We start from the raw sequence: 13,663 nt of genomic DNA, 5'->3' as shown, positions 1-13,663 counted from the left end.
TGCCGCTGAACGACCACATCAGTGGAAATCCTGCTGCGGTGTTTCTACACAACGCCTACGCAAACACACACACAGCAGACACACCCCAACATGTGCATGCCACACACACACGCTCATACCCGTGTGTGTGTGTGTGTGTGTGTGTGTGTGTGTGTGTGTGAGAACTGGTATGCAGCCTGTAAATAAACTGAGAGCCACACAGATGTTTTCATATTTCCCTCACATGTTCCACCGCTGAGCTGTTTACTGCTAATCAGCTAAAGTTAGCAACATGCTAAACTAAACCACACTAAACTGAACTGAGCTAAGCTAAGCTAGGCTAAACACGCGTCTCAAGCCTCCAGAACCCCGTAGAGCCTCCTGACCTCCAGGATTAATTTAAACTTGATTAAAAGATGTCGGATCAAACTTGTTTTCTTCTTCCTAGTCCTCCTCCTCTTCTTCCTCCCCTTCTTCGTCCTTCTCTCCGTCTTTGTCCTCATCTTCCTCATCCTCTTCTCGTGTTCCTCCTCTTCCTCTAAACCCTTGTCCTTCTCATCCTTTTTCTCCTCCTCTTTGTCCTTCTCCTCCTTTATGTCCTCTTTCTCCTTCTTCTAGTCCTATTTCTGGTCCTTCTCCACCTCTTTGTCCTCATTGCCTTCCTTCTCCCTGTCCTCCTCATCTTCATCCACCTTATCCTCGTCATCTTCTTCTTTTTCGTCTTCCTCTTTCTCTTCCACCTCCTCGTCCTCATCTCTATCTCGTTCTCCTCATTGCCATTGTCTTCCTGGTCGTCCTCCTCATCTTCTTCCTCCTCCAAGTCCTCCTTCTCACCATCTTTGTCCTCATCTTCCCGTGTTCCTCCTCTTCCTTTAAACCCTCCTCCTCTTCATACTTTTTCTTCTCTTTGTCTTCCTCATCGTCGTCATCATCATCATCATCATCATCCTTCTTTATGTCCTCTTTCTCCTCCTCCTTGTAGTCCTACTTCTGGTTCTTCTCTTCTTTGTCCTCATTGTCTTCCTTCTCCTTGTCCTCCTCATCTTCATCCACCTTATCCTCGTTATCTTCTTTGTCGTCCTCCTGCTCTTCCATCTCCTTGTCATCCTTTTTCTCCTCCTCATCCTCTTCCTCCTCATTATCTTCATCCTCCTTGTCCTCCATCTCGTTCTCCTGAGTGTCGTTGTCTTCCTCGTCCTCCTCATCATCTTCTTCGTCATTCAGTCCTCATTCTCCTTTGTGTCCTCGTTCTCCTCCTCTTTATCGTGATCTTCCTGATCCTCGTCCTCGTCTTCTTCCTTCTTGTCATCGTCGTCCTCCTAGTCCTATTTCTGGTCTTTCTCCTTCTCTTCCTCCTCCTCTTCATCATCTTCCCTGACCTCCTCTTCCTCCTCACTGTCTTCTTTTTCTTCCTCCTTTTTGACCTCCTCCATTTCTTCATCCTCCTCATCCTCGTCGTTGTCTTCTTCCTAGTCCTCCTCCTTTTTGCTCTCCTCCTGATTTTCATCCTCCTCCTTCTCTTTCATCTCTTCGTCATCCTTCTTCCTCTTCCTCGACCTCCTTTCATGGAGGAAGAAGGAGAAGGAGAGGAAGAAAGAGAAGAAGAGAAATAGGAGAGGAAGAAGAAGGAGGTGAAAAGGAAGAAGAAAGAGGTGGAGAAGAAGGAAAAGGTGGAGGAGAAGGAGGAAGATGAAGAAGAAGAAAAGGAGGAATAATAATAAGAAGGAAACATTCACAAAGAAGGAGGAGAAATTAAGGAAGACGGAATAAAGAAGGACTAAGAAGAAGAAAGGAGGAAAACTGTGAGTGAAGAACAGAAGAAGATTGATGAAGACCAAAAGAAGGACAGAGAGAATAAAGGATGTTGGAAGAACAGAGGAATGTGTGAAGAAGGAATGAAGAACCTGAAAGAGCAGAAGAAAAGCAGGAGGAAAGGAGAAGGTGTGAAGGTGGTTTGAGGTCACAGCAGGAGGTTCCGGCCGACGTCCACCAGGTGGAGCAGTTCGGTCTGCACTGAGCGGTCGCTGCTGCTCGAAACAAACGCACCCGTCAGGACAGGTGGTGGACGTTCAACGGGCCGAGGCGCGTTTGGTTTCCTGATGGACGGTTCCATCCAAACCGTCTGGTCTGATCAGCATTAGTCTGGAGGTTCTGTGGATCCGTCCACCTCCAGGGTCTGGTGGGTTCAAAGATCTAAACCTGCCTCCTGCTGCTCAGCTGGTCTGGACTGATTCAAGGTCTTCAGGCCCGAAGGCGACTAAAAAACAGCGACATGAGCCGGCGGTCGGACAGGTTCATGACTCACAGGTGGGGAGTTATTTAAAGAAGCCACCGGTGCAGACACGTTAATGCACACAATACACACACAATACACACACAATACACACACAATACACACACATAATACACACATAACACACACACTGCTCAGTCTTTATAAGGAAACTCAGCGAGTGGTGAGCTCACACAGGCGTGAGTGTTTTTACAAAGAACATGTCGACAACCGACGAGTCACACACACGCTGACACACACACTCACACACACAGACACACACAGACACACACACACACACACACACACACACACACACACACTCTTTCCCCCGCAGTGATGATGTCAGAGCAGCACAGGGAGAATCCCAGACGTCTGATTAAACCAGGAAGCTTCGCTGCGTAACTCCACGTCTTCGCTGCTTCCTCTACAGTCAAACCTGACTCGGTTCTGCGGGTTCTCGACGTGATTGGACCACATGTTGGGGGGAGGAAGGGGGGTTAGTATGATGTCATCAGAGAGAGGATGACTCTCAGGAAACAACAAATACAACACTGATAGAACAGATGAATGTTACGGTGTCAGAATGTCTTTTACAGCCCCAAAATGTTCAGTTTGTTACTCTGCACCTGATGCTGTGTAAAGATCCTCCCTCTAGAACCCCTTGGAACATTTAAAAAGTCTCTAAAAGCTTCTTAGAACCAGTAACATACCCTAACATTGTTAGTAAAACCCACATTTGGTCTCATTTTGAACCCACCAAAACATAAGAAACTCTTAACCGTGTAAGAACCTGTTCAGACACCTTTAAATCCTCCTACTGGTGTGTATAAAGCACATAAACCCCTTTAGAACCCCTCAAAACATTAGAAAGCCTTTTGAACTTGGTTAGAACCTGCTTAGGAATCTTTAAATCCCCCTGAAATTACATATAAAACACATAACCTCCTTTAGAACCCCTCAGAACGTTAGAAAAGTCTCTAGAACCAACCACGTAACCTAACATTCTTTGTGATACCACTTCTGATCCCATTCAAAAGCCCTAGAACCAACCAAAACATTAGAAACCCTTTAGAACCCGAATAGAACCAGCTTAGGAACCTTTAAATGCCCCTGAAATTCCATATAGAACACATAAGCTACATTTAGGACCACCTCAAAACATTAGGAACTCATTAGGACCTTCTAACCAGGTTCTAAATGTTTCTAATGTTTCGAGTGGTTCTAGGGCTATTGAATGGAAACAGATCTGATTCCATTCGAAAGCCCTAGAACCAACCAAAACGTTAGAAACCCATTAGAACCTGCTTGGGAACCTTTAAATCCCCTTGAAATTCTTCTGGGATTCCCTCAAAACATTAGGGACTAATTAGGACCTTCTTAGAACACATTAAATACGATGTGGAACCACTTTTACCCCACTCGAGCACTCTCAGACTATTACGAACCCTTTAGATTCTTGTTAGAACTTTCTGGTTAACCAGTAAATCTCTTTTAAAGTCTTGCTCAGAAATTTGTCCTCTCTATAAAATCCCCCAGAAATGTTTTTAGGACCTTCTAAGAACCAATTAAATACTCCAAAATCAGATGTGGAATCAAATGTGCTCACACTTTAAAGCTACTAGAACCTTCTTATAATCCATTAGAACCCCTTAAAACACTAGCTGGAACCACCATTTCCCCCATTTAACCCCACATTAGCCCTCTGAACACCTTAGGCACCCTTTAGATCCATGGTTTAACTTGTTTGGACACCAGTAAATCCCATCAGTAATCTTGCTTGGAACATACTCCACCTTCAAAGCCTCTTAGGAATCCCTCAAACATTTCAGATCTCTTTGGAACCTTTGTAGAACCCATTAGATTCAGACAAAATCATAATTTAGCTTCCCATTTGAAAGGTCCGTAAACATTAGAAACCCTTTAGATTCTTACTAGAACTTTTTTGGAAACCGGTAAATTTCTTTAAACTCTTTGGTTAGAACTTAGTGCCTTCTTTAAAGCCCCTTAGTACCCATTAGAACCCATTAAATACACTAAAATTCTTTGACAACCCATGTTTTTCCATATTTAAGAGCTTCTACAACACCCCAGAACTTTAGAAGTCCTTTAGATTCTGTTAGAATCCAGTAATAGTCCTGCGTAGAAGTTGCTTGTAGTGACCATTGTTGCCACCTTGTGGTTGTAAGATGGTTGTGCAGTTCGGGTGTGATAGTTGTGTCGTTCTGACGTCCCTAACAGCTCATTGATTCATCACTGTGACATTTGTCATCTTGGACTTTTGACCATTTTTGTAATTTATGGTGTTTTTAGACCAGGGTTAGGGTTAGGGTCTAAACGATTTCTTAAAAGAAAAAGTATAAATTCTGTGATTGCAGCTTTGTAAATGTGAAAAAGATGTGGTGTATTTCTTTCTCTAGGACAGTAAACCAAAGATCTTTCAACATTTTTGGCAAAACAAGACATTTGTCACCTTGACTTTTGCCTATCTTTTACCATTTTTGTCGTTTTATAGACCAAACAGCTCATTGACTGTTGAATATCTTTTTAAAGATACTCTTAATTCTGTGATTGCAGCTCCTTCCATATGAGCATTTTCTGTTTTCTTTCCTCCTCTATGGCAGCAGACTGAACATCTCTGGACAAAACGAGACATTTGTCGTCTTGGGGTTTTTGATTTTTTTCAAGTTTTTGGTGCTTGATGATCCAAACAACTCTTCGATTGCTGGTTTTCATACTTTCATCAAAATGGCCAAAATTCTGTGATTGCAGCTTCATAAATATGAATATTTTCTGGCTTCTTTTCTCTTCTATGCCAGTACACCGAAGATCTTTGGACATTTTTGGCAAAACAAGACATTTGTCATCTTGACTTTTGCCACGTTTCACCATTTTTGGTGTTTCATAGACCAAACAGTCTAAATTCTGTGATTCCAGCTTCGTAAGTGTAAAAATGTTCTGTTTTTTTTCTCCTCTATGACAGGAAACTGAAGATCTTTGGACATTTTTGTCAAAACAAGACATTTGTCATCTCAGACTTTTATCAGTTTTGGCGTGTCACGGTCCAAACAGCTCATCGATTAACCGGGCAAATTTCCAACTGTGGAAACAGTGGTGTGAAGAAGCTTTTATTCCCTCGCAGGTCTGGTTATCTGCAGCAGTAAACCATGAGACGGTACAGTCATGAACCTCGATGCCAACCAGACTAAACACATGGCGAGTGTCAGACGGACAGACTGACTGATGGGCGGCCAGACAGATGGACAGGAGAGTCACCGGCGAGATCCAGTTCATCCAAGAATTTTTCCCCTCAGCACTCATTGAGAGCCGGCCGTGGGAGGAGGGAGGATAAAGGAATCCCAGCTTTGCTCCATTAGCAGCCGAACGGAGGGAGGAGGGAGAAGGTAAAAGTTGCTATGAGTCACGGAGCATGATGGGAGGAGACTGGAGGAGAGAGAGGGATGGAGGAGGAGGGAGGAGAGGTATAATTATGGTGGGAGGCTGCCAGAGTGAGAGAGAGGGAAGAAAGCCGAGGAGAGCGAGTCCAGCCCACTCCGCTGAAACCATTCAACTGGTGCGAGTCCACACAGAAGCAGCAGCAGCAGCAGCGAGGAACTCCCTCCGTCGGAGAACTTCACCCCAGGAACAAGGATCCTCAGCAGCTTCTCCTTCGCTGCTTTCTTTCCCTCCGTCCATTCATCACCTCGCACACTTCTTTCCCTTTTTCTTCTCCTTGTTTTCTTTCTTCTTTCTTTCTTTCTTTCTTTCTTGTGACGCCTCCACATTTTCCAGCCATCTGTCCCTGACAAAAAAGATAAGGATTACTCATTTTCTCTCTCTGCGTTTCTTTTTTTTCCCTTCTTTCTTGTGTCCTCCTCTCTGTCGTTTCTTTGCAGCTTTTTTTCCCTCCGTTTCGCAGGTGGACTGTGAGCTGAGCTGAACTTTGCAGCTTCCAAACTTCTGAGACAAAGACAGTGAGGAGGAGGAAGCTCACTTTGGTCTCCTCCGTCTCCACCCGGGACTCCATTTTTTGCCCACTTTTGTCCAGAAACTCGACTTTGCTTCTCCTTTTTTTTTTCCCGGCTGCGCATCTGCATCCGCCAGCATCACCGACCGCAGCCAATCAGGAGGCGTCATGTCGGCGCTGCCTCTGCTCAGCTGGAGCCTCCTGCTGCTGGTGCAGCTCGGCACCGCCTCCGACCTGCAGCCGCTCAGCCTCCATCCCCACCGCCAGCCCGACGCCGCCACACACTGCCCTTCCTGCGCCCTGGCCAGGATGCGGCGGAACGAAGGGGTCGTGGCGGCGGACGCCCCGGCGGGACCCGAGGAGGAGGAGGAGGAGGCTGCTCAGCAGGACGTGGTGGAGGCGGTGAAGAGGCACATCCTCAACATGCTGCATCTTCAGGCCCGGCCCAACATCACCCGGCCGGTGCCGCGCGCCGCGCTGCTCAACGCCCTGCGGAAGCTGCATGTGGGACGAGTGGCCGAGGACGGCAGCGTCCAGATCGAGGAGGAGGACGCTCGGGGGAGGGGAGGACGGGGAGGAGCGGCCGGACCGGGGGGAGGAGCGGCGGCGACGTCACGGGCCGACGGTGGCGACGCTCAGGAGACCACCGAGATCATCACCTTCGCCGAGGCCGGTCAGTGTGTGTGATTTTTTGTGTGTGTGTGGGCAACAAGACACCAGCACATATTTGCATGTGTTACAGTTTTGTGCGTTTGTGTGTGAATAACAAAAATGTAGCTGCGTTAAAGAGACACGTAGAGAAAACCTGCGAGTACGGAAAAGACAAGACGCGTGTCTGTGTGTGTGTCTGTGTGTGTCTGTGTGTGTGTTTGTGTGTGCCTTTTAAAATGACCCAAACGACAAAAAGTGTGTGTAACCAAGATGACTTATGGTGTTTCAGCACATATTTACCTGTGTGTGTGCATGTCTGTGTGCGTGTGCGTGCGTGTGTGTGTGTGTGTGTGTGTGTGTGTGTGTGTGTGTGTGTGTGTAAGCGCCAAGACACCAGCACATATTTGCATGTGTTACAGTTTTGTGTGTTTGTGTGTGAATGACAGAAATGCAGTTGCGTTGGAGATCAGCTCGTGTGTGTGTCTGTGTATGTGTGTGTCTCCACCTGCTTAATTCCACCTGTGTACTCACTCAGCCAAACACACACACACACACACACACACACACGCCCACTAACCTCTGTAATCGCCTCCTGCTGTTTTCAGAGAATACCTCATTATCTACTTAAAGTCAGAGGAGATTTGTGCGCCGCTGCCTCTGTGTATGTGTGTGTATGTGTGTGTGTGTGTGTGTGTGTGTGTGTGTGTGTGTGTGTGAGTGTGTGTGTCGGTGTCTGTGTGTGTGTGTGTGTTGTTGTGTTTTCCTCAAAGAGTGCTGGAATGTTTTCCTGACAGACGGTAGCAACAAACAGCGAGTCGGCGGTCGGCGAGGGTCAGGCGTTAACAGCCTGCAGACGAACCGCAGGTCCCCTCGCTCCAGCAGCGCCTTTAAACTCGCCGCTGCTGCTGGGTCTCTATCGAGTCTCTACCGGGTCTCTACCGAGTCTCTATAAGGTCTCTTTTGGGTCTCTATCGAGTCTCTATCGGGTCTCTTTTGGGTCTCTATCGAGTCTCTAACGGGTCTCTAATGGGTCTCTATCGGGTCTCTATCGGGTCTGTATGGGTCTCTATCAGGTCTTTGCTGAGTCTCTGTTGGGTCTCTATCGGGATTCTATCGAGTCTCTATCGAGTCTCTTTTGGGTCTCTATCGAGTCTCTAACGGGTCTCTAATGGGTCTCTATCGGGTCTCTATCGGGTCTGTATGGGTCTCTATCAGGTCTTTGCTGAGTCTCTGTTGGGTCTCTATCAGGATTCTATCGAGTCTCTATTGAGTCTCTAACGGGTCTCTAATGGGTCTCTATCGGGTCTCTATAAGGTCTTTGCCAAATCTCCATCAGTTCTCTTAGGTCTCTATTGTGTTTCTATCGAGTTTCTGCGCGCGCGTTGGTCGTGTTTTTGCGGCGGCTGAAAAAGCGTTGGTCGCTGGTCGTGTTTTGCGGCTGAAAAAGCGTCGGTCGCTGGTCGTGTTTTTGCGGCTGAAAAAGCGTCAGTCGCTGGTCGTGTTTTTGCGACTGTAAAAGTGTCGGTCGCTGGTCGTGGTTTTGCGACTGTAAAAGCGTCGGTCGCTGGTCGTGTTTTTGCGGCTGAAAAAGCGTCGGTCGCTGGTTGTGTTTTTGCGGCTGAAAAAGCGTCGGTCGCTGGTCGTGTTTTTGCGACTGTAAAAGTGTCGGTCGCTGGTCGTGTTTTTGTGACTGTAAAAGCGTCGGTCGCTGGTCGTGTTTTTGCGGCTGAAGCGTCGGTCGCTGGTCTAGTTTTGCGACTGAAAAGCGTTGGTCGCTGGTCGTGTTTTTGCGGCTGAAAAAGCGTCGGTCGCTGGTCGTGTTTTTGCAGCTGAAAAAGCGTTGGTCGCTAGTCGTGTTTTTGCGGCTGAAAAAGCGTCGGTCGCTGGTCATGTTTTTGCGGCTGAAAAAGCGTCGGTCGCTGGTCGTGTTTTTGCGGCTGAAGCGTCGGTCGCTGGTCTAGTTTTGCGACTGAAAAGCGTTGGTCGCTGGTCGTGTTTTTGCGGCTGAAAAAGCGTTGGTCGCTGGTCGTGTTTTTGCGGCTGAAAAAGCGTCGGTCGCTGGTCGTGTTTTTGCGGCTGAAAAAGCGTCGGTCGCTGGTCGTGTTTTTGCGGCTGAAAAAGCGTCGGTCGCCGGTCGTGTTTTTGCGGCTGAAAAAGCGTCGGTCGCCGGTCGTGTTTTTGCGGCTGAAAAAGCGTCGGTCGCCGGTCGTGTTTTTGCGGCTGAAAAAGCGTCGGTCGCCGGTCGTGTTTTTGCGGCTGAAAAAGCGTCGGTCGCCGGTCGTGTTTTTGCGGCTGAAAAAGCGTCGGTCGCTGGTCGTGTTTTTGCGGCTGAAAAAGCGTCGGTCGCTGGTCGTGTTTTTGCGGCTGAAGCGTCGGTCGCTGGTCATGTTTTTGCGGCTGAAAAAGCGTTGGTCGCTGGTCGTGTTTTTGCGACTGTAAAAGTGTCGGTCGCTGGTCGTGTTTTTGTGACTGTAAAAGCGTCGGTCGCTGGTCGTGTTTTTGCGGCTGAAGCGTCGGTCGCTGGTCTAGTTTTGCGACTGAAAAGCGTTGGTCGCTGGTCGTGTTTTTGCGGCTGAAAAAGCGTCGGTCGCTGGTCGTGTTTTTGCAGCTGAAAAAGCGTTGGTCGCTAGTTGTGTTTTTGCGGCTGAAAAAGCGTCGGTCGCTGGTCGTGTTTTTGCAGCTGAAAAAGCGTTGGCCGCTGGTCGTGTTTTTGCGGCTGAAGCGTCGGTCGCTGGTCATGTTTTTGCGGCTGAAAAAGCGTCGGTCGCTGGTCGCGTTTTTGCGGCTGACAAAGCGTCGGTCGCTGGTCGTGTTTTTGCGGCTGAAAAAGCGTTGGTCGCTGGTCGTGTTTTTGCGGCTGAAAAAGCGTCGGTCGCTGGTCGTGTTTTTGCGGCTGAAAAAGCGTCGGTCGCTGGTCGTGTTTTTGCGGCTGAAAAAGCGTCGGTCGCTGGTCGTGTTTTTGCGGCTGAAAAAGCGTCGGTCGCTGGTCGTGTTTTTGCGGCTGAAAAAGCGTCGGTCGCTGGTCGTGTTTTTGCGGCTGAAAAAGCGTCGGTCGCTGGTCGTGTTTTTGCGGCTGAAAAAGCGTCGGTCGCTGGTCGTGTTTTTGCGGCTGAAAAAGCGTCGGTCGCTGGTCGTGTTTTTGCGGCTGAAAAAGCGTCGGTCGCTGGTCGTGTCTCCTGCCATTGCTGGCTGCGAATTTCACTGATCTGAGACCAGAACCTTCAGGATGGAGGTTCTATTGGGTTGACAGGTTCTATGTGGAACCCCTCAGCATCCTCTGAGGAAGACGTTTCCGTCCTGAACTCCACCAGGAGCGTGTCCAAACCCAGACTTCGGAGCAGCACATGTCAGTCAGCAGACTGGGCGGGACTTCCTGCTCCTGTGGATTTTCTGTTGGAGTTTCTGTAGGCGAGAGTCTGGAACAGCAGATGGAAAAGATTTTTATGAACTGGATCTGTGCAAACAGGCCGAGAGGAGCAGCTTCACTGAAAGGAAAACACAGAGTTTAATGAGGAGCTGCTTGTCGTCCGTAAATCAGAACCAGCCCGTCGAACCTGTCGGACCGGCCTCGGCTGGAATCACAACAAAAACATCATGGCTGAGGAAAAAACAGTTTACCTCAATCTCAAAACTCTTTAAAAATCTGATTATTTTTCATTTTCACAGCAGATTCCGCCTCCAGGGGGCGTAAACGCTCCAGTCTGTGGTCTGTTTTTGCCTGTTTTTGGTCTCCTCCACCTCCTCTCCTTAGAAGTAATAGTAGACCTGATGAAATGAGCTGTAGTTCCTGGTTGTTCCACCAGGGGGAGCCTCTTAGTGTTTAATAAGGTGGAGTTACAGGTGTGTTTGCTGACCATCCAGAAAGGTCCTTTTGTGTGTTTTTGTGGTCATTTTGCATCTATTTTTACTTGTTTTGCATCTATTTTTAGTCATTTTGTTTCTGCTCAGTCGTTTCGCTTCTGTTTTTAGTCATTTTGCATCTATTTTTAGTCATTTTGCATCTATTTTTAGTCATTTTGCATCTGTTTTTAGTCATTTTGCGTCTATTTTTAGTCGTTCTGCGTCTATTCTTACTCGTTTTGCGTCTATTTTTGCTTCTTTTGAGTCTGTTTTTAGTCGTTTTGTGTCTATTTGTAGTCATTCTGCGTGTGTCTTTACTTGTTTTTGCATCTCTTTTTAGTAGTTTTGGTCTATTTTTAGTCGTTTATCATCTATTTTTAGTTGTTTTGCGTCTACTTTTAGTTGTTTTACACCTGTTTTTAGTAGTTTTGCGTCTATTTTTAGTCGTTTTGCTTCTACTTTTACTTGTTTTGCGTCTATTTTTAGTAATTTTGCGTCGACTTTTAGTACTTTTCCATTTGTCTATAGTTGGTTTTGTCCTTTTGTGGTTGTTTTGAGCCATTTTTTTTCATATATTCCATCTCTTTTTGTTGATTTTGAGTCTTCCTGTGGCTGTTTTTCAATAATTTTGCATCTGTGATCATTTTGTTAACTCGGGTCGACATTTTTAACGTCAAACACGACTTTGCTGATAGGTTATTTGGTTTTCTGTCGACCAAAATGATCGAAAGTCATACAATTAAAACTACAGATGCCAAGAATTAGGTGTTGATCCGATTATTTCTGTTAATGCTTTTTAAAAATGTTTTAAAAACGAGGCAGAATATGAGGAACGGGTGTCATAGATGAGCTGTATTTCCTGGTTGTTCCACCAGGGGGAGCCTCTTAGTGTTTAATGAGGTGGAGTTACAAGTGTGTTTTCTGACCATCCAGAAGAGTCCTTTTGTGTGTTTTTGTGGTCATTTTGTGTCTATTTTAAGTCTACTTTTAATCATATTGCATCTATGTTTAGCAATTTTCCATCTATTTATAGTTTTTGTCCTTCTGTGGTTGTTTTTAGCTTATTTTTTCGTATTTTTCATCTCTTTGTGTCTCCGTGGTCATTTCTTGTCTATTTTTATCCTTTTAGCGTCAGTTTGTTGCTCCTTGTGTCGGTTTCTCGTCTCGTTTTTGTCCATTTGCGTTTAGTTTTAACTGTTTCTCATCGTTTAGCCTCTCTGTGGCCATTCTGAATCAGATTTCATTTAGTGTCTGTTCTATAAAACAATCAGAGAAATGAAATAACACAGAAAACGTGTCTGAGTTTAATTTAAATGGATATGAACCGACAGGAGGAAGAATTTTCCAGATTTTTTTTTTGTGTCATTGCTGTATGTTTTTGTGTCTTTTTGCATAATTTCTGCATCTTTTAGCATATTTTTTATGTGTTTCTGTGTCTTTTAGTGTAATTTCTGCATCCTTTAGTGTCATCTTTACATATTTTGTGTCAATTTTATGTTTCTCTATCTTTTTTGTGTCATTTAGGCATCTTTTGTGTCATTTTTGTGCCTTTTTGAGACATTTCTGCTTCTTTTAGTGTCATTTCTATGTGTCATTTTTTCATATTTTTGTGACTTTATACGTAATTTATGGAGCTCTTAGTGTCATTTCTGTCTTTTTGCATCATTTCTGCAACTATTTATTTCCTCTCTGCATCTTTGTGTCGTTTTTGCGTATTTTTGTGTCTTTTTATGTCATTTAGGCATCTTTTGTGTCATTTTTGTCTTTTGAGTCATTTCTGCAGCTTTTTGTGTCATCTTTACATATTTTGTGTCTTTTCGTGTCAATTATAAATGTTTGTTTTGTGTCATTTCTGTTTCATTTCTGCATCTTTTAGTGTTATTTTTACATATTTTTGTGTATTTCTGTGTCGTTTTTGTCTCTTTTTGTGTCATTTCTGCAGCTTTATGTGTCATCTTTACTTGTTTTTGTGTCTTTTAGTGTAGTTTATGCAGCTTTTTGTGTCATCTTTTCATATTTTGTGTCTTTTTGTGTCATTTCTGCAGCTTTTTATTTCATTTCTGAAGCTTTTAGTGTCATCTTTACTTGTTTTTGTGTCTTTTGGTGTAGTTTCTGCAGCTTTTTGTGTCATCTTTACTTGTTTTTGTGTCTTTTGGTGTAGTTTCTGCAGCTTTTTGTGTCATCTTTACTTGTTTTTGTCTTTTAGTGTAGTTTCTGCAGCTTTTTCTGTCATCTTTTCATATCGTGTCTTTTTGTGTCATTTCTGCAGCTTTTTATTTCATTTCTGCATCTTTCAGTGTCATTTTTACATATTTTTGTGTCTTTATATACAATTTATGGAACATTTTGTGTAATTTCTGCTTCCTTTAGTGTCATTTCTATCGGCCTGTGTCATTTTTACATATTTTTGTGTCTTTATATGTAATTTATGGAATTCTTAGTGTCATTTCTGTGTCTTTCTAAGTAATTTCTGTGTTTTTTAGTGTCATTTTTACATATTTTTGTGTTTTCATGTCATTTGTGCAGCTTTTTGTGTCATCTTTTCATTTTTTTGTGTCAATTTTACGTGTCTGCATTTTTTATGTCATTTTTGGTATTTGTGTCATTTCTGCAACTTATTATTTCCTCTTTGCGTCATTTAATGTCATTTTTGCATATGTTTGTGTCTTTTTGAGTCATTTTTGTGTCATTTCTGCGTCTTTGTGTACTTTTTTTGTGTCATACTGACATTTCCCAGTTCTCTCTCCTTCATTCAGTTTCCTTAGCGCTGCAGGACTTTATGTCGGGGTGAAAAATGAGAAGAAATGAGACAGGAGCAATGAAAATGCTCAGAAACCGATTGATGCCGTCCCTGCGATGTTGTCTGTCGTTCCTGCATTTGTGTTGAGTTCGAGGCGGTCTGGAATCCGTGACGCTTCGAAGAAGAAGAAGCAGTGAGTGGCACGGGGAACATT

The 13,663-nt window shown here is 44.9% G+C and overlaps 1 protein-coding gene across 1 annotated transcript in view; it reads left to right on the top strand.

Moving 5' to 3' along the window:
- Positions 1-5,256: 5,256 nt before the first annotated feature.
- Positions 5,257-13,663, top strand: part of inhbaa (inhibin subunit beta Aa) — a 30,109-nt gene continuing 21,702 nt past the window's right edge. The window contains exon 1 of the mRNA XM_023289603.3: positions 5,257-6,891. Coding sequence (XP_023145371.2) covers positions 6,387-6,891 — 505 coding nt within the window. The 5' untranslated portion in view covers positions 5,257-6,386. The remainder of the gene's footprint in view (positions 6,892-13,663) is intronic.

This window comes from Amphiprion ocellaris, chromosome 22 (genome assembly GCF_022539595.1).
Source record: "Amphiprion ocellaris isolate individual 3 ecotype Okinawa chromosome 22, ASM2253959v1, whole genome shotgun sequence".
Taxonomy (NCBI): domain Eukaryota; kingdom Metazoa; phylum Chordata; class Actinopteri; family Pomacentridae; genus Amphiprion; species Amphiprion ocellaris.
The sequence above is the reverse complement of the archived record's forward strand: the minus strand, read 5'-3'. Positions and strand labels throughout refer to the sequence as shown.